General features: G+C 30.9%; 5 protein-coding genes across 6 annotated transcripts; 2 read left to right on the forward strand and 3 right to left on the reverse strand.

The window, feature by feature from the left end:
* Window positions 1-12: 12 nt before the first annotated feature.
* On the forward strand, window positions 13-1,205 carry LOC126265557 (cilia- and flagella-associated protein 161-like). 2 transcript variants are annotated; one of them, XM_049967371.1, is made up of 2 exons: window positions 13-987; window positions 1,081-1,205. In XM_049967371.1, the coding sequence occupies exon 1, from the start codon at window positions 136-138 to the stop codon at window positions 901-903; it is 768 nt and encodes a 255-aa protein (XP_049823328.1). In that variant the 5' UTR covers window positions 13-135; the 3' UTR covers window positions 904-987; window positions 1,081-1,205. The 2 variants fall into 2 exon arrangements, with proteins under 2 accessions (XP_049823328.1, XP_049823329.1); XM_049967372.1 differs by having other exon boundaries at window positions 1,069-1,118.
* A 183-nt stretch (window positions 1,206-1,388) lies between these two features.
* LOC109604990 (splicing factor U2af 38 kDa subunit) lies at window positions 1,389-3,442 on the forward strand. The gene is made up of 5 exons (XM_020021547.2): window positions 1,389-1,562; window positions 1,615-1,769; window positions 1,828-1,982; window positions 2,039-2,238; window positions 3,035-3,442. The coding sequence occupies exons 1-5, from the start codon at window positions 1,519-1,521 to the stop codon at window positions 3,192-3,194; spliced, it is 714 nt and encodes a 237-aa protein (XP_019877106.1). The 5' UTR covers window positions 1,389-1,518; the 3' UTR covers window positions 3,195-3,442.
* On the reverse strand, window positions 2,344-2,989 carry LOC109604992 (uncharacterized). The gene is made up of 2 exons (XM_020021548.2): window positions 2,841-2,989; window positions 2,344-2,788 (listed from the first exon to the last, which is right to left on the reverse strand). The coding sequence occupies exons 1-2, from the start codon at window positions 2,892-2,894 to the stop codon at window positions 2,447-2,449; spliced, it is 396 nt and encodes a 131-aa protein (XP_019877107.1). The 5' UTR covers window positions 2,895-2,989; the 3' UTR covers window positions 2,344-2,446.
* Window positions 3,443-3,571: 129 nt separating the features above from the next.
* LOC126265563 (interleukin-1 receptor-associated kinase 4-like) lies at window positions 3,572-4,301 on the reverse strand. Its single transcript, XM_049967400.1, has 2 exons — window positions 3,968-4,301; window positions 3,572-3,900 (listed from the first exon to the last, which is right to left on the reverse strand). The coding sequence occupies exons 1-2, from the start codon at window positions 4,299-4,301 to the stop codon at window positions 3,572-3,574; spliced, it is 663 nt and encodes a 220-aa protein (XP_049823357.1).
* A 224-nt stretch (window positions 4,302-4,525) lies between these two features.
* Window positions 4,526-5,403, reverse strand: LOC109604989 (protein Tube). The gene has a single exon (XM_020021546.2). It carries the CDS (start codon window positions 5,231-5,233, stop codon window positions 4,526-4,528), a length of 708 nt encoding a protein of 235 aa, XP_019877105.2. The 5' UTR covers window positions 5,234-5,403.
* Window positions 5,404-21,151: the final 15,748 nt, after the last annotated feature.

Raw genomic sequence — 21,151 nt, forward strand, 5'->3', positions numbered from 1 at the left:
ATCCGTCAAAACTGTTACTATAGAGACTTGTGCATGTCAAAACAGACATTTATTTTTAATTGCTGCGGCACAGTCCTTTTAGTTGTTTTTTTATTTTAATACGGTTCTTTGTGTTACATTTTTTATCTTTCAAAAATGTATAGTTTACCCACTCATATGGGCGATTGGTGGGAACAAATGTCTACTAACGATTTTAACAAGAAAAAAACAATAATAGAGAAGAAATTGAGATTATTGAGTAGTCAGAGTTTGGATTTAATCAGGAAGAAATTATACACACCCGCCTCGAAAATTCACGGAAAAGGCTACGTGGTGTATGGTGACCCGTACCAATTTGTTAATGTGGATTTTGGGAAGTCTAGTTTGGGTAAAAGTGATCAATTCCATTTAAGTTTGGCTGGAACGTTGAACGAGAACGAAGTGAGACACAGTACCACGCTTTCTCACGACAGTCAAATCTTGGCGACTCCCACAATCACTCCGGTAATGCGCAACACTTTCGTCTTGGAAAGTGCCAACAAGTGTTGGCCGTACAAGGGAAATGCGGTTTACGAAGAGTGCATCTACATCAAAATGCTCGATTCCGCTGAACCTTTGTATTTATCGTTCTACACCACTTTTCTGACGCTCGGCCAGTTCAATCCCGTAAGACTAAGCGCCACGCGTGACGAGCATTGCATGTTTAAATTAGTTTTTTGGGAACCCAAGACTAGATACGCAAAATTTCGGACTATCGAGTTGAACACTAGAGTACTCATTAAACATATCTTGACTGGCAAAAATTTGATGGTGTCGCGGTCGAGTGTACCAACGATATTCGGTCGAGAGTATGAGGTCACGTGTGACATTTTAAGGGATTCCCATAAAATGGAAACAGCCGAGAGCTTCTGGATGATTGTATAAAAATGAAAATGATTTAACCGTTGTGGTAGTTTAAGCTATTAGATTGGTTAAGTATACAAATAATTGAGATGGATTTAAAAAAAGGTAATTTTTTATTTTATCGTTTTTACGGTATTTACCCAAACAGTATCTACGACACTGCTAATGTTCTATAATATTTATAAGTATTTCTTACAGAAATCTGCAAAATTGATTCATTAATGGACAGATGTCGCCACAAAGTTAAATTCGCACAGAAATTATCGAGGTTGGGTCAAACTTGGACAGATGTCGCTACAAAATTAAAATTGAATCAATGCAATAAACGGAAAAATTGTGTTTTCTAAACACAATACTACACACTAAGTAACTAAAGTAATTAATTATTGTTCCAAATGAAGCAGCGAAGACAAATTAAAGACGAAATGAAAATTAAATTATACGTCCTGCCATTTTGTCGGTACACAGTTTTCTATAACCCCGTCGTGTGTCCCCCCAACAAAATTAATTCGGGTGTCCATTGTAAACACACGCAATTGTAAAACGGTTAATCAAGAGGGGACTAAACAATCCAAAATTCCGGTGCCGCACTCGTATAATTCAGGTTTGGGCCGTCGACAATAAAACGACGTCGGAATGGCAGAGTATTTGGCCTCGATTTTCGGTACCGAAAAGGACAAGTAAGCGTTCGGGTGTATTTAAAGGGTTGCCGGCTGATTATGCTGTTTTTAGGGTGAACTGTTCCTTTTACTATAAAATCGGGGCGTGCAGACACGGCGATCGTTGCTCCAGGATCCATAACAAACCGACATTCTCACAAACATGCCTGCTACAGAACCTCTACATCAACCCGCAGAACTCGGCCAAATCGGCCGATGGAAGCCACTGTAAGTTAACAACCGTTCACTGCATTGATCAATTAACCAATAACACTTGGGTTTTTAGTGGTGTCCAACGTTTCGGATGAAGAAATGCAAAAGCACTATGACAACTTCTTCGAGGACATTTTCGTTGAATGTGAGGACAAATATGGGGAAATTGAGGAGATGAATGTGTGTGATAATTTGGGCGACCACATTGTCGGCAATGTGTACATTAAGGTGATATAAAGTATCAATTTCAAAAGGTTTTATGTAATATTCTGTTTTGGTGGTAGTTTCGACGTGAGGAAGATGCAGAAAGGGCTGTGAACGATATCAACAATCGTTGGTTCGGTGGGAGGCCAGTTTATGCTGAACTAAGTCCGGTGACTGATTTTAGGGAGGCTTGTTGTCGCCAGTATGAAATGGGGGAATGTACGAGGTCAGGCTTCTGTAACTTCTTGCATTTAAAGCCCATTTCAAGAGAATTACACAGGTGAGATTCTTGATACTAGTATATTTTTCAAATCATAATATAAAATATAATATAATTTTATATCAAATTTCTTCAATATCTCTTGAAAATAAAAGACATGACCAATAAATTTTATTAATTATTTTACTATTACTGTAATATTATTAATTACATATTAATTTTAATCATAAACAACTACAATGTTCATTAATTACAAATTGTCTGATTTTTACTCCACCATAAAAGCGTTTTCTGGGATTCCACTGGTTGTGAATTGACAATTAAGAAGTCCTAGACAAGTTTGGCCAGCTGTCTCCTGTTTCACCAAACATTTCTTCAATTTTGGCCATTCTGATTCGCCGTAGATTTTACTCCAATGTTTTTTGATCACATTTTCTTTAATATTTCCACTGTCGTCGATAAAGTTGATTTTTTTCAACACACATATGTAGGCGTTTTGCAGTTGCTCTATTGGAATGTATTGGTCTTTGTTTAGGGCTTCAAGAACGTTGTCTGGGGTACAACCTTTGGCAGCCTTAAGAAATGCCCTTTTAGCTGATTCTGGGAGGTCCTAAAATTTATTAATTAATCAATTGAAGTTAATATAAAGCAAGAAGTTATACCTTGGCCGTTACAACAGCTAAAATTAACAACAAAGCAATCGTTCGTGGAAACATCTTGGTCGAGATTAAATTGTGTACTGATTTGCTATTTAATACTATCAATAATTACACATTAAAAACAAAACAAGACGTTCCGATTGCGTGTGCTAATTGTAAACATATTTATCAGTGATTTCCATGAAATTACGTTTTAGGTATTTGTATCCGAGGAGGAGGTTCGGCGCAGGAGGCGGCGGAGGCGGCGGCCGACGACGTTCTCGCTCGTGGTCGCCGAGGAGGAGGTCCCGATCGAGGGACAGACGCGGCAGGTCCCGGTCTCCGGCCCATCGTTCCGGGAGGAGCGGTCGCTATTAGTGCGGACACCGGTTGCGTAAATGATTCTATATTTTTATATCATTTATTCCTTTTTAAAAAAATTCCTTTATACCTTAATCAGTCGGGAGACAATTAATTATACGTTTTATGTATTGGAAATTGTATTTTCATTAATTTATTTCCGCATCCTATTTTGGTACTTGCAATCGATTATGTATGCATAAAAATAAAGCGACAGACGACCTGTTGGAATGTATTTGTTTAGATTAAATAAAATTTTTAATGTGGTGTATGTTTTATTCCTTATGGTGGAGGCAAAATGAGTTTTATGAATGTGTGTGAATTGAAGATATTATTATCAAATAATACACTTGGATCACTAAAAACTTTTATTTGCCAATTACATCCCTAATTTGCTACATGTATTTTGCTAAATCTAAAAGGTTTTCGGTGACTTCCTTCTGATGAGGCCGTATTTTCTTTTTCTTCAAACATTTCAGAGCTATCTCGATTAACTTTTCTCCAATATCCACTTCCTTAGTTAACCAATCACCAACTTCTTCATTCCTATCCAATAAATTACAGCCATTTCCATCAATACTGTACTGATATTCTGCATGCTCATTTAAACAAACTTCTTGTCTGTTCTCGTCTGTGACTGGTAAAGAGGTCAGTAATTCAAGTAAGACAATGCCAAAACTGTACGTGTCCATTTTGTAAGAAATTTCCCCTCTTAAGGCCTCGTCTGACATGTAAGCAGACGTTCCTATGGCACTGGTGAAAGTGCTTGTACGATTATATAAATTCCTAACCAGTCCCCAACTTCGCCTTGTTGCTTCCATCAAGCAGTATATTAGGACTCTTTATGTCCCTGTGCACCACAGGATCTTTAAATTGAGTGTGCAAGTAAGTAATGGCTTGGGACAAACCCAACGATATATCCAATCTTTCCTTCCAGTGCAATCTACCCTTTTGTGCTTTAAGTTTGTCGTGTAAAGTGCCTCCGGACATGTACTCATAAGCAAGGCAATAGGTGGATCCGTCATGTGAATACCCGAGGAGTTCCAACAAATGGTCATGTTTAAATTTGCTTAGCGTTTCGACTTCGTTGCAGAATTGCTTTGTAACCTCTTCCATTTTGTTCATGTTCACTATATCCAAGTTTAATTTTTTTATTGCCACAGGTTGTTTCATCAAGTCGAAGGCCACGAAGACTTGCCCGAAAGTTCCATGTCCCAAATAACGTCCAGAGTTTTCTTTGCTTGTGAAGGGGTGAGTGTTGAAATTATTTGTGCATCTTGCCAGATTTACGTATGAGATGTGGGGTAAAGAGGTGTTGAGGGATAGACTAGGTAGAGGGCTTGGGCACTTCAACTGGGAAGTTGAAAAATTTGCAAATTAGGCACAGACGCTTCTAGTAGTGGTGTTATTGGTGCATTTGAAGTATATTTGATGTCAACTTCGGGCAACTGAGGCAAATATTGGGCACTGGCTTCTGTTGTTAGTTGAAATATGGGCAAATTGGGAAGATTTTTTATAGGAATGGATTTGGACACATCCGTACCGTCACTTAGAAGCGAGTCCAGGCTAGGATCTTCATTTCCAAAGTGCAGTCTTTGAAGGTGACCGACTACCGGTAGGTCAGTAGGATTTACATCTTCAATTTTGACGGCAGCATCCGGACCTAATTGAGGCCTTTCAGGTCTCGGCACACCCATTAAATCAGCAACCAGGTCCCCAGCTCTATAAATACCTGCTTCCTTCAACAAGTAAAACAGATGACCTAGTGTTGGAAGCACTTTGCCTGAGGTGCCCCATTCATCCAAAAGTATGTTGGTGCATGAACGGTGGTCTTTCACTGATACACTCTCAATGATTTTGAAGTGCTCCGTATTGTATTTGGGAGGATTCTTCTCTGATATCTTGGACATCGAGGGATCAACGTCTAAACTTTTTGGTATTGCACACATTAATTGTTTCCACAAGTCGTCACTATCGAGTATTGTCTCCAATTGTCTTTGGAGCCTTAAATTTAATTTTCTCAATTGCAGTGTTGAATTCACAACTGGTACGGGCATTTTTGTTCAATAACTATTATTTGTTGATGTTGTCGTTGGACGTTGCACACTAAAAATGATGTTTTAAAAGACGTTTTTATATAAAATACAGGTGGTGGTTAATTAGGTTGAGGGATTAAAGTTTATATCCAGGTATTTTGGATGGATTTCTATGAATCTTTAATCATATCATAAAATAGCTAAAATATGGTTTGCTTAATGATGACACGTACAACTAAACGAAAATATATAAAAAAGGACTTTGTGCTGTGAGGTTTACAGTGTGGAGCAAACAAACATTTATATTTATTAATTATTTAATTGTTATCTATTAAATGTTGCTGAGGTTTATTTTTAATTTTTAGTTCTAAACCAACATTTATTGACAATTCATCAATTTTAATATATCTGCATGTTTGAGTACACAAAACGAAAATAATTGTTTTATTATTAATTTCAGTATTTAATATTTGTTAAAATCAGTATTCAATATTACAGTTAATAAAATACACACAAAATAATTGTTTTCAGAATGTTGATGTACTGAAGTAAATATCTGTTAAACCAAACATATGATTGAATTAATTAAATTTAGATAAATTTACATATTTACATCAACATATGTAAACAAATTTAAAAATTATAAGATTGCCCGCCCTTTGAAATGATAGATAAAAAAGGTATCAGTAATGGCAACGTAATGTTGGTAATGTTTTTCTTTTATAACATTGGGTTGGCACCCCTTTGAGTTTCTATGGTAACGGTAACAACTCATGTGAAGTTAGACACAGACAATCAATTTTGATCGCTACCTGTATAAGTACATGGGCACCGATGACGTCATTGTTGTCCAACTTTAAAAATTAATTGTGAAGCCGTTTTGAGTGCTAGAGAAAAAAATCCAAGGGCAATATTAAAGTTATAAAATTATTGTAACCTACAATAAAGTAGGTCGAGTAAATTTTCTAACAAATAGTTTTGTTGGACTGTACAAGGTCGTTTCCATTAAATACGTGTTACCGTAACATAAAACACATTGCAATGCCGGAATTCGCGATCAGTCGATTTTGTTAACGAGATTACGAACGGCCAGAGCCCCGGGGGTAATTCGTTTTGAGTTATGACGGCATATATGTAACAATTAAACGGTGCTTTATCGAATTATTATGATAATTATATCGAGATTAATTGTGCGCCATGAAGGATTTGCGATAGGCAACTACGGCCCGATTAATTTCGTTCCACGTCCTTGATCGTGTAAATATGCGCAAGTAAACAATCAATCCGGTTCGAAATAAACTAAAGCAATTTAATCGTGTCCGGTTAAAATTTCGCGGAGCGCGGACGGACAACAGTTACATGCATACGTGTCCCAAATCCAATTAACAAGGGCGCTTTAGTATCAGGGATTCGGTGTTCACGTTCCAACATTTGCTTAAAGCGTTTCGGTTCCTAAAAGTTTTGGCCGAGTCGTCCCGGAACATTCGTTCCTCGCCCAATAAATTAATTAAATAAAGACTGCACGACTGTGCTGCGGACCCGCTCCGGTCGCCGCAACGAAATTATACTAAACGGCGGAGGGCCGGGACGGCTTTAATTTACTGTCTATCATTGGAATTCTGGTTGGCGCGATGTGTTTTGCATATTAGGCCTATTTGTCAACTACAAGATAACTATGGGGCTGTGCAAATATTTTGTGGTTTTGGGGACCATGTTTCTAATATAATTCACTGCTGCTCAAAACTTCTGGAAAGTAAATGCACGTATTTCATCAACAAAGAAAGTCTCTATACTCCATTCAAACTGTTTATTACTTCACTTTGCATCTTGTGTGAATACACTATACATATATGCTCTTCACTCCGCACCTTGTGTGAATGTACTATAGTTAAGTAATTCCATATAACTTTTGAGCTTTTACAACTCTTTATATATATTTTTTAATTGTTTATTATATTATAGTGGTTAGGTTGTAAATAAATTATTTTGCATTTGAGTTAAATTGTGTTAAAAATTTGAAATTGAAGCTCACGAACTATAATTAACCAGTAATTATAATGCGAGTGGGTCAAAATAATAAAAATATACAGCCATGAAACTTTAATTAACAGTAATGGTTGTAAAGCATAGTTTAAAACATAATTACCCAAATTACACTAACAGAGAGCAATTGCAATGGGAACTCAATTAAAGAACAAAACACTCGAAACTCTCCGATAGAGCAAAGATAATATTAATAGAGACAACACCGGGCATCATTTGAATGCGAACTACAGCTCCTCCTTGACGAATCTGTTGTTATTGCCAAATTAGTACTGATGTAATTGGAGGAATCTTAATTATGTCAATTAAGCTTGTTTAAACAGCTTATCAAAACTTGGGCGAATTCCAAATCCATAGGACTGTTTAGATAAAAATTAGAAGGGAGCTTTAATTAATAAGGATTTAGGATGAACTTTTTTTGACGATATTTGTATATTGTAATTAATAAGTCGACGTAATGTAAACTCTTCAGGTTAAAATTAGATTTTGAAGTAAAAATAGGTTGGAAGCAATTTTGTGGACACACCAAGTACATTTGAAGAGTCACTTCTCTTGCAAATTAGGGCAGAACCCGTTCCATCCAGCATCTAATAACCGAAATCCTCCTCTGACCGTATAAACGGGCACATTTGCATATTTTCGAGTGGCGCGTAACAAGTAGATTTAAGGATATTTGATTGTGCGACTCCCCCAAGTGGGGTGGACTAAATGCTGATATGGTGTAAGGGGGACGTTCCGTTTTGAGGGCTCGACAAACATGACAAGTGCCAGTCACGCACTTTAATAATATTAAAAATTATTTAAATTGGAAATGTCACCCCGTCAAATTGGTCGAAATGGTCCGTTTGAGTGGCGTGTCGGAGCCCGATTTTAATTCCCTTTCGGCTGCTCAAGAAAAACTAACGATGACTTTCATGCAAAAACCTTTTTTTATCTTAAAATCTAAAATTATAAAGTAAATCACATATTATTAATAATTCTCTTGTATATATGAATATAATAAGGGTAAAATTAATGATAACTTTTAAATTCTTAAACTTTTAAACTGTTAATCCATTAAACTCTTATGCTTTTAAACTATTAAACTTTTTAAACTATAAACTTTTATACTTTTAACCTCTTAAACAATTTATTAAGCTCTTAAATTTGTAAAATGTTAAACCATTAAATCCTTAATCTTTTAATTTATTAAACTTTTAAATTATTAAGCATTTAAACTCTTCAATTTTTAAACTCTTAAACTTTTAAACTATTAATCTATTAAACTCTTATACTTCTAAACTATTAAACTAAATTATTAAGCTCTTAAACTTATAAAATGTTGAACCATTAAATCCTTAATCTTTTAATTTATTAAACTTTTAAAATATTAAAGATTTAAACTCTTAAATTTTTAAATTCTTACACTTTTAAACTATTACACTGTTAAACTTAATCTAATTTTTACATCTTTAAAATATTAAACATTTTAAACATTAAATTTTTAAATTTTTAAACTTTTAAACTGTTAATCCATTAAACCCTTATATTTTTAAACTATTAAACAGTTAATCTATTAAACTCATTAAATCCAAAATCTTTTAAAGTATTAAACTGTTAAATTATTAAATATTTAAACTCTTAAATTTTTAAAATCTTATAGCTTTAAACTATTAAATTTAATCCAATGTAACTTAACCTAATCTGACCATTAAACTCTTAAACTTTTAAAGTATAAAACATTTAAATTTTTACATTAAATCTTAAATTGCTAAACTATTTTAACTCTTAAACTTTCAACCATTAAACTTGTAAACTATTAAACTCTTAAATTTCTAAACTTTTAAACATTTTATTTAGAAGATGTTAGATAATAAATTACACAATAACAATACTTTTTTATTGTCAGTTCACCCCTCATAATTTATGCAAGCTGCAGCAGGAACAATCACCATAAACAATTGCAGGGACCGTATCCCATAACCGTTTAATTAAAATTTAGTCGTCCGCGTCCTCCCAAAAATTGACACGTGCACAAACGATAACGGACGGCGCCGCACCGAATTTCCAGCGGAAGCATCTGCAGCGCAACAAAGGAAATGTAAATTCCCGCCGTAATCTACATATTAGCAGTAATAATCCTGATTGGTGTGCGAGGGCGGCCGCCTCTTCGCATCAGAGACGCAGACACCGGGGGGGTTGATCAAGATAACATCATAAATACATATTAGCAGGACTAAGGATGCATTATCATATTGAACAGTGCCGGATCGAGATAATGTCGGCGGTCTGGAGGGATGGCCGAGGGACGAGTCTGTCAATCGGGATTTATTACGTTGGCCGAGGCCTTGGACGGAAATTACGCCTTCCTTCGTTATGTGGCTTGATTAGCTTCAAATTGATAAAGGATTTATTTCATTTCAAGACATAATTATGTTGAGAGTGTTTAGGTTTGGGCTCTACTTAAGATACAACACTGAAATCGATTGTTTAAAGACCAAAACTAAAGAGTTTCTTAAGTTTATTTTGCTGATAAACTTGACTATTTGGTTGGTTCTCTCTCTCTCATTCTCATTAACAGATTGTTAGGAGGGGTGAAACAACGGCAGGGTCTAGTTATGCAGATTAGTTTTAAACTTTTCCGTAGGTGAGAGGGACACGTAATTTGAAATATGGGCAATGTTCACAATTGCATAGGCAGTTAAAAGAGATAGACGAGATAGATCGTTACGGACCCTTTGCATTTTGTAACGTTGGCTCTTGCTTAAAATTATAGTCGGTCTTGAATTGTGATTATCTTAGAGCACAATGGGGGAAGCTTCCCTCAGATTCAAGGAGGCGTTGTCATTATTCAACTCATTCTATCTTTTATAGCCTTTGTTGTTTATAATAAAAATACGTGCGTAACTAATCAATCAATACATAATTAATTACTATTAAACAAATTCTAAGAATAAATTGATTATATTAAAAGTATTTTATTCTATCCACTGTTAGATTCATTTTTTACAGGAACTATTTAATTTTTTTAATTAATCAGTAAAGTAACCTTTAAAATACCATAAAAAACATGTTTTTCATGTTTAATAAATGTTTAAACATCGTGAATGCGCAAACAAATTGTATGATTACAACTACATCTAAAAGGTAATTAATTTTATGTTTTCAAATATATTATCCTAATTCATTTGAATATTTTAATCAAGTTTTTTGGTTCGCATTCACCATTTTTGCAACTGTTGTTAAAAATGGCGAATGCGCCACAAATCCAATAATTAATTATTATTAAACAAATTCTAAGAATTAGTTGATTATTTTAAAAGTATTTTATTTTATCCACTGTTAGATTCATTTTTTACAGGAACTATTTAATTTTTTTTAATTAATCAGTAAAGTAACCATTAAAATACCATAAAAAACATGTTTTTCATGTTTAATAAATGTTTAAACTTCGTGAATGCGCAAACAAATTGTATGATTACAACTACATCTAAAAGGTAATTAATTTTATGTTTTCAAATATATTATCCTAATTCATTTGAATATTTTAATCAAGTTTTTTGGTTCGCATTCACCATTTTTGCAACTGTTGTTAAAAATGGCGAATGCGCCACAAATCCAATAATTAATTATTATTAAACAAATTCTAAGAATTAGTTGATTATTTTAAAAGTATTTTATTTTATCCACTGTTAGATTCATTTTTTACAGGAACTATTTAATTTTTTTTAATTAATCAGTAAAGTAACCATTAAAATACCATAAAAAACATGTTTTTCATGTTTAATAAATGTTTAAACTTCGTGAATGCGCAAACAAATTGTATGATTACAACTACATCTAAAAGGTAATTAATTTTATGTTTTCAAATATATTATCCTAATTCATTTGAATATTTTAATCAAGTTTTTTGGTTCGCATTCACCATTTTTGCAACTGTTGTTAAAAATGGCGAATGCGCCACAAATCCAATAATTAATTATTATTAAACAAATTCTAAGAATTAGTTGATTATTTTAAAAGTATTTTATTTTATCCACTGTTAGATTCATTTTTTACAGGAACTATTTAATTTTTTTAATTAGTCAGTAAAATAATCTTTAAAATACCATAAAAAACGTGTTTTTCATGTTTAATAAATGTTTAAACATCGTGAATGCGCAAACAAATTGTATGATTACAACTACATCTAAAAGGTAATTAATTTTATGTTTTCAAATATATTATCCTAATTCATTTGAATATTTTAATCAAGTTTTTTGGTTCGCATTCACCATTTTTGCAACTGTTGTTAAAAATGGCGAATGCGCCACAAATCCAATAATTAATTATTATTAAACAAATTCTAAGAATTAGTTGATTATATTAAAAGTAATTTATTTTATTCACTGTTAGATCCATTTTTAACAGGAACTATTTAATTTTTTTTAATTAATCAGTAAAGTAACCATTAAAATACCATAAAAAACATGTTTTTCATGTTTAATAAATGTTTAAACTTCGTGAATGCGCAAACAAATTGTATGATTACAACTACATCTAAAAGGTAATTAATTTTATGTTTTCAAATATATTATCCTAATTCATTTGAATATTTTAATCAAGTTTTTTGGTTCGCATTCACCATTTTTGCAACTGTTGTTAAAAATGGCGAATGCGCCACAAATCCAATAATTAATTATTATTAAACAAATTCTAAGAATTAGTTGATTATTTTAAAAGTATTTTATTTTATCCACTGTTAGATTCATTTTTTACAGGAACTATTTAATTTTTTTAATTAGTCAGTAAAATAATCTTTAAAATACCATAAAAAACGTGTTTTTCATGTTTAATAAATGTTTAAACATCGTGAATGCGCAAACAAATTGTATGATTACAACTACATCTAAAAGGTAATTAATTTTATGTTTTCAAATATATTATCCTAATTCATTTGAATATTTTAATCAAGTTTTTTGGTTCGCATTCACCATTTTTGCAACTGTTGTTAAAAATGGCGAATGCGCCACAAATCCAATAATTAATTATTATTAAACAAATTCTAAGAATTAGTTGATTATATTAAAAGTAATTTATTTTATTCACTGTTAGATCCATTTTTAACAGGAACTATTTAATTTTTTTTAATTAATCAGTAAAGTAACCATTAAAATACCATAAAAAACATGTTTTTCATGTTTAATAAATGTTTAAACTTCGTGAATGCGCAAACAAATTGTATGATTACAACTACATCTAAAAGGTAATTAATTTTATGTTTTCAAATATATTATCCTAATTCATTTGAATATTTTAATCAAGTTTTTTGGTTCGCATTCACCATTTTTGCAACTGTTGTTAAAAATGGCGAATGCGCCACAAATCCAATAATTAATTATTATTAAACAAATTCTAAGAATTAGTTGATTATTTTAAAAGTATTTTATTTTATCCACTGTTAGATTCATTTTTTACAGGAACTATTTAATTTTTTTTAATTAATCAGTAAAGTAACCATTAAAATACCATAAAAAACATGTTTTTCATGTTTAATAAATGTTTAAACTTCGTGAATGCGCAAACAAATTGTATGATTACAACTACATCTAAAAGGTAATTAATTTTATGTTTTCAAATATATTATCCTAATTCATTTGAATATTTTAATCAAGTTTTTTGGTTCGCATTCACCATTTTTGCAACTGTTGTTAAAAATGGCGAATGCGCCACAAATCCAATAATTAATTATTATTAAACAAATTCTAAGAATTAGTTGATTATTTTAAAAGTATTTTATTTTATCCACTGTTAGATTCATTTTTTACAGGAACTATTTAATTTTTTTAATTAGTCAGTAAAATAATCTTTAAAATACCATAAAAAACGTGTTTTTCATGTTTAATAAATGTTTAAACATCGTGAATGCGCAAACAAATTGTATGATTACAACTACATCTAAAAGGTAATTAATTTTATGTTTTCAAATATATTATCCTAATTCATTTGAATATTTTAATCAAGTTTTTTGGTTCGCATTCACCATTTTTGCAACTGTTGTTAAAAATGGCGAATGCGCCACAAATCCAATAATTAATTATTATTAAACAAATTCTAAGAATTAGTTGATTATATTAAAAGTAATTTATTTTATTCACTGTTAGATCCATTTTTAACAGGAACTATTTAATTTTTTTTAATTAATCAGTAAAGTAACCATTAAAATACCATAAAAAACATGTTTTTCATGTTTAATAAATGTTTAAACTTCGTGAATGCGCAAACAAATTGTATGATTACAACTATATCCAAATTTTATTTTTCATTTTATGTTTTCAAAAGTATAATCCTAATTCATTTGAATATTTTAATCAAGTTTTTTGGTTCGCATCCACCATTTTTGCAACTGTTGTTAAAATTGGCACAAATCCAATAATTAATTATTATTAAACAAATTCTAAGAATTAGTTGATTATTTTAAAAGTATTTTATTTTATCCACTGCTAGATTCATTTTTTACAGGAACTATTTAATTTTTTTAATTAATCAGTAAAGTAACCATTAAAATACCATAAAAAACATGTTTTTCATGTTTAATAAATGTTTAAACTTCGTGAATGCGCAAACAAATTATAAAATTACAACTACATCTAAAAGGCAATTAATTTTATGTTTTCAAATATATTATCCTAATTTATTTGAATATTTTAAACAAGTTTTTTGGTTCGCATTCACCATTTTTGAAACTGTTGTTAAAAATGGCGAATGCGCCACAAATCCAATAATTAATTATTATTGAATAAATTCTAAGAATTAGTTTATTATATTAAAAGTAATTTATTTTATTCACTGTTAGATCCATTTTTAACAGGAACTATTTAATTTTTTTTAATTAATCAGTAAAGTAACCTTTAAAATACCATAAAAAACATGTTTTTCATGTTTAATAAATGCTTAAACATCGTGAATGTACAAACAAATTGTATGATTACGACTATATCTAAAAGGCAATTCATTTTATGTTTTCAAATATATTATCCTAATTCATTTGAATATTTTAATCAAGTTTTTTGGTTCGCATTCACCATTTTTGCAACTGTTGTTAAAAATGGCGAATGCGCCACAAATCCAATAATTAATTATTATTAATCAAATTTTAAGAATTAGTTGATTATTTTAAAAGTATTTTATTTTATCCACTGTTAGATTCATTATTTACAGGAACTATTTAATTTTTTTTAATTAATCAGTAAATTAACCTTTAAAATACCATAAAAAACATGTTTTTCATGTTTAAACATCGTGAATGAGCAAACAAAATTATATGATTACAACTAAATCCAAAAGGCAATTCATTTTATGTTTTCAAATATATTATCCGAATTCATTTGAATATTTTAATCAAGTTTTTTGGTTCGCATTCACCATTTTTGCAACTGTTGTTAAAAATGGCGAATGCGCCACAAATCCAATAATTAATTATTATTAAACAAATTCTAAGAATTAGTTGATTATTTTAAAAGTATTTTATTTTATCCACTGTTAGATTCATTTTTTACAGGAACTATTTAATTTTTTTTAATTAATCAGTAAAGTAACCATTAAAATACCATAAAAAACATGTTTTTCATGTTTAATAAATGTTTAAACTTCGTGAATGCGCAAACAAATTGTATGATTACAACTACATCTAAAAGGTAATTAATTTTATGTTTTCAAATATATTATCCTAATTCATTTGAATATTTTAATCAAGTTTTTTGGTTCGCATTCACCATTTTTGCAACTGTTGTTAAAAATGGCGAATGCGCCACAAATCCAATAATTAATTATTATTAAACAAATTCTAAGAATTAGTTGATTATTTTAAAAGTATTTTATTTTATCCACTGTTAGATTCATTTTTTACAGGAACTATTTAATTTTTTTTAATTAATCAGTAAAGTAACCATTAAAATACCATAAAAAACATGTTTTTCATGTTTAATAAATGTTTAAACTTCGTGAATGCGCAAACAAATTGTATGATTACAACTACATCTAAAAGGTAATTAATTTTATGTTTTCAAATATATTATCCTAATTCATTTGAATATTTTAATCAAGTTTTTTGGTTCGCATTCACCATTTTTGCAACTGTTGTTAAAAATGGCGAATGCGCCACAAATCCAATAATTAATTATTATTAAACAAATTCTAAGAATTAGTTGATTATTTTAAAAGTATTTTATTTTATCCACTGTTAGATTCATTTTTTACAGGAACTATTTAATTTTTTTAATTAGTCAGTAAAATAATCTTTAAAATACCATAAAAAACGTGTTTTTCATGTTTAATAAATGTTTAAACATCGTGAATGCGCAAACAAATTGTATGATTACAACTACATCTAAAAGGTAATTAATTTTATGTTTTCAAATATATTATCCTAATTCATTTGAATATTTTAATCAAGTTTTTTGGTTCGCATTCACCATTTTTGCAACTGTTGTTAAAAATGGCGAATGCGCCACAAATCCAATAATTAATTATTATTAATCAAATTCTAAGAATTAGTTGATTATTTTAAAAGTATTTTATTTTATCCACTGTTAGATTCATTATTTACAGGAACTATTTAATTTTTTTTAATTAATCAGTAAATTAACCTTTAAAATACCATAAAAAACATGTTTTTCATGTTTAAACATCGTGAATGAGCAAACAAAATTATATGATTACAACTAAATCCAAAAGGCAATTCATTTTATGTTTTCAAATATATTATCCGAATTCATTTGAATATTTTAATCAAGTTTTTTGGTTCGCATTCACCATTTTTGCAACTGTTGTTAAAAATGGCGAATGCGCCACAAATCCAATAATTAATTATTATTAAACAAATTCTAAGAATTAGTTGATTATTTTAAAAGTATTTTATTTTATCCACTGTTAGATTCATTTTTTACAGGAACTATTTAATTTTTTTTAATTAATCAGTAAAGTAACCTATAAAATACCATAAAAAACACGTTTTTGATGTTTCATAAATGTTTAAACATCGTGAATGCGCAAACAAATTATATAATGACAACTAAATCCAAAAGGCAATTATTTTTATGTTTTCAAATATCTTATCCTAATTCATTTGAATATTTTAATCAAGTTTTTTGGTTCGCATCCACCATTTTTGCAACTGTTGTTAAAAATGGCGAATGCGCCACAAATCCAATAATTAATTATTATTGAATAAATTCTAAGAATTAGTTGATTATATTAAAAGTAATTTATTTTATTCACTGTTAGATCCATTTTTAACAGGAACTATTTAATTTTTTTTAATTAATCAGTAAAGTAACCTATAAAATACCATAAAAAACACGTTTTTGATGTTTAATAAATGTTTAAACATCGTGAATGCGCAAACAAATTATATAATGACAACTATATCCAAAAGGCCATTGATTTTATGTTTTCAAATATCTTATCCTAATTCATTTGAATATTTTAATCAAGTTTTTTGGTTCGCATCCACCATTTTTGCAACTGTTGTTAAAAATGGCGAATGCACCACCAATCCAATAATTAATTAATATTAAACAAATTCTGGGTAATTGCAGCCTTTAATCCGCAGCACAATTGTGGGCAAATCGAATTAACGGACAAATTGAATTCCTCATATTATCCTCATATTCATTTGTGTTCCGACAAATAACAAATCGAGACAAAATATGAAACAAACACCGCCTATATCTATCACCGGTTGAGCCTGAGCAGCTGCTCAACCGAACAAGAGAAGATTTAGGAATGGTTCCTCCGAGATTTCATAAACCATTGTGTTACGTTCACAATAGAAAATCACGTTAATAGAATTACGATCGGGACGCATACTACTCGCAAACAATGTGATATGACAAGAATAATTACATAATATTAAGCCGAAGAACAATGCCGTACGGCTCTGATTAAATGATTAAATACGGATGCCGTTTTATTTAAGACATTGTAACAATTTCCAGTTCGAACTTTCGGGAAATATTGTCGAGTCCGTTGACGAGTCGTTTAATGGGGGGAAAAGTTTGTTAAAAGGCCGACGTAAGCACTTCCTCAAACTCAATTTTTATTGCCACACTCAAATTTCATAATAGGAATCAATCAAAATCTGTTTGGATTACAATCTATTTATTTTGTATGATTTCTTGTATTATTAATAATAAAGTTGATCAAATTCCCTAACTAACTTTATTGTGTCGTGAACAAGGGACGATAAAAAAAATGTGTAACCGGCAGGAAAGGCGAGATTATGCTACTTTTTAAGTACGGGCAAGATACGAGGCGAAATAACCGCTATTTATTAGGTGCGTTGTATACTTTTTCTCCCCCGTACCAAAGTGGAGATTAAATAACAAAGTTGAGGGAATCTGGGTCACGAACTTTTAACATAGAACGTCTAAAGTTAAAAGTTACTCATTGATACCAGTTATTACCTCGTTCCTTAGTCGAATTAAATGGATTACCCAAAGGTATAGTTCACAAACGACACTCCCAACATAAGCAATAATTATTAAATAGTGAAGCACGAACTAAGTTGCTGGGAGCAGATACTGAATCAACCGCAGCTCTATTTTGAATGTGTGGCCCATCATATTACATATTCAGAAACAAACAACAACAGAAACCAGTAACTTTATAGCTGGGAACGTGATCTGTGTATTATAAACAGACGTGGTCCACCAGACTAAAGCACGACCAAACAAAAATACAGAAGGAAATGTTATATAATGTGCCTTTATAACTGAAAATATAAACGTAACTTATTAAGTGCGTAATATATTTTTAACTCCGGGAGAAAAGTGCCTGTAATAACAATGTGACAGAAATCCGGGAGGCGGTTGGGATATATCAGATGTTTTACTTGCAGATGCGGCAATATTTTTCTTTCAAATTTTTATTGTTTGAGCCACTTTTCAAGTGTTTATCCCAAATTTTCTTGTTTCTTTTCTACAATTTTAAAATTTGTGCAGTTGATAAGACATTCTGTAAAATATCATTGAACCAACGTTTATAACATTATTTATTTTATAATAGTTTATATAATTTAATTCAAATAATGTCTTAACCCACCATATTATTAAAGTAACAATAATATGGTGTATTCTGAGTTGCCTACCTCAACAACGCGCATTCACCATTTTTTAAAAAAATATATGTAGTGATTGAATTGAAGACAGTAATTTAATAATTGCTAAAAGCTTGAACAAAAATAATATAAATAAAATATGTTTATTATGTAATAATAGAAAAGTGTAATTAATATTTAACGTCTGTGTTGTGTCAATTAATCTAATATTTTTACATTATGAAATAATGGTTATTATAGTTAAATTTTCAATGAGCAATAGTTTAAATTTATTAGCAGCAATATTTGCTGGTGAGTCGTGCGGTTAGCTCGGAGCCAGTTAGTTTTTAATTAAACACTAATAATTAATAAATACGGTTTTGAACTAATTGTAAGTGAAAACAGTGAACTAAATTATCTAATGCGTGCTCCATTTCATGACCGAATTCAGAAATAAACAATTACGAATACCACCAACTTTATTCCCGGAAATTTGTTGGTCTGCAATATTACAATATGGATGTTGCAGTCGAATTACTTTACTAGTGATTTAATTTGTTTTCTTAATTGAATAAATTAGATTTAGCCGGATTAAGTGTAGTTTGACAAGTGAAGATGGGGGAGTTGCAGGAAGTTGGGGCCATAATTAGTTGAAGTTGCGGTTTGCATAAAAGGATAAATTGCATAAACAGGGGTGGCTTTGTCCGAGAGAGGATTTTACACGAAAACTTGCCAGTCGGGTAATGAGCAGTGCCAGACAATAAGGCGTTTAGCTCTGATTCACTGAATGTGACAATTGGGAAAAATACCAACTGGAACCGTTTGTGTTTTGGACTGTGGAGTCTTCCCTGAATTAAATTCGCGTTTATTGCGCCGTCCGGACGTGCATGTATTGATATGTTACAATACAGTTTATACAAATAATGTAAATGCAATTTGCTGCTTTGGTCATTTAGCAAAATTCGCTGTGGTCTTTGCTTTGGTTGACGTAGAATATTGCGCATACCATTAGTAACAGTAATTACTCGAAATGGATTTGATTTACGGTTAAATAAGCATTACAGTGTTGATCAATAAAGCTACTTTATGGGAAATTTAAAATAAACTATAATTAATTCAGTATAATTGATCACAGGGGGATGTATTGTCATTCCAATTAGGAGACTAATTAGTGTGTAGGATTGAAATAGGGTACAATCATTTCGATATCTTATTTGCTTGACCAGAAAAGCACAAAAGCTAAATTAATACATAAATTTATAATGACGCATCCACCATTTCTTAAACGAAGTTGTAGAGTAAATCAAAGAGAGATTAATTTATGAAAATGTTGTGTATATTTGAGTCGATAAACAGAAGCAACATGCTTGTTAGTTGGTATGCATTATTTATAACTGATAAAGTCGTTAGACACTATAACGTCGCTCCATGAAAATATCCACTCTATACGGGAACATAATTTATAAGTTTGTAGTTGGAAGTCGACGTCTGCATAGAGGAGCAGCGTAAAATATCGTTCCTATATCTCCGGCCGGTTCGTTTCTTGTTGTTCAAAGTTCGCAACACGATCCCGGCCCTTTCGGCGACCGTCCGCGACTGGGACGTGCAAATGTAATCTCGGGATGACCCCTAAGTAGTTTCCATTGTAACTTAAAGGAATTAGGATGACATAATTTTACTCTATTACTGGATGATATTAACAACGAAGAAAGGGATTCGAGTCGGGCGTCGGCATAATTAAGGCGACTTTCAGTTTCTTGCAAGCACCGAACTTATCCGCGACACAACGTTAATTATCCGGACTGCAGACTGCTCCGCAGTTGAGGGTGCTTCCAAAAATAATTATTAACTGACTTAATTATATTTCAGGTGCATTCAACCATACAATTCCATCCCTAACATTTTTACGTTGCTGTACCCTATATAATTGTAAGTTTCTGCGTAAATAATTAAGCAAAACGTTAATCAGATGCATTCACAGCAGCACAACAACGAAACAATATCAAATGACTTTGACAAAACAAGTCCATAAAGGGGAACAAAAGTCAACACGAAACAAATCAACAATGCCCAGCCAAAGAATAATTACAATTAGAAATAAATACGTCAAGACAGAAAGGGTGTGTTTTTAATTCAATTTTTAATTATAATTCGGCTCGCAAATCACAAACAATTATAATGGGGCCGACAATGGCTGCTAATTCCGTTATTCTGTGTCAAAGCAAATTAGTTTAAAGAGGAATCGACGCACTGAATACATTCGAGTTAGGACTTTTCATTAGGATAGACGCTTTTATTAAATAACAATGTATTTTGATAATTAAATATTGAATATTGATCATTGGAGGTGGAATATTTAATATAACAACATCGAATAACAAATATCGAATAAGAAATATTGAATCATGAATAACGAATATCGAATAATGAATAATGAATAATAATTAATTAATAATAACGAATATCGAATAACAAATATCGAATACCGAATAACGAATATCGAATAACGAATATCGAATAACGAATATCGAATAACGAATATCGAATATCGAATAATGAATATCGAATAACGAATATCGTATAACGAATATCGAATATCGAATAACGAATATCGAATATTGAATATCGAATAACGAATATCGAATAATGAATATCGAATAATGAATATCGAATAACGAATATCGAATAACGAATGTCGAATAACGAATAACGAATATCGAATATCAAATAACGAATATCAAATATAGAATATCGAATATCGAATAACGAATATCGAATAACGAATAACGAATATCGAATAACTAATATCGAATAACGAATATCGAATAATGAATATCGAA

This window comes from Aethina tumida, chromosome 5 (assembly GCF_024364675.1).
Source record: "Aethina tumida isolate Nest 87 chromosome 5, icAetTumi1.1, whole genome shotgun sequence".
Lineage (NCBI taxonomy): Eukaryota > Metazoa > Arthropoda > Insecta > Coleoptera > Nitidulidae > Aethina > Aethina tumida.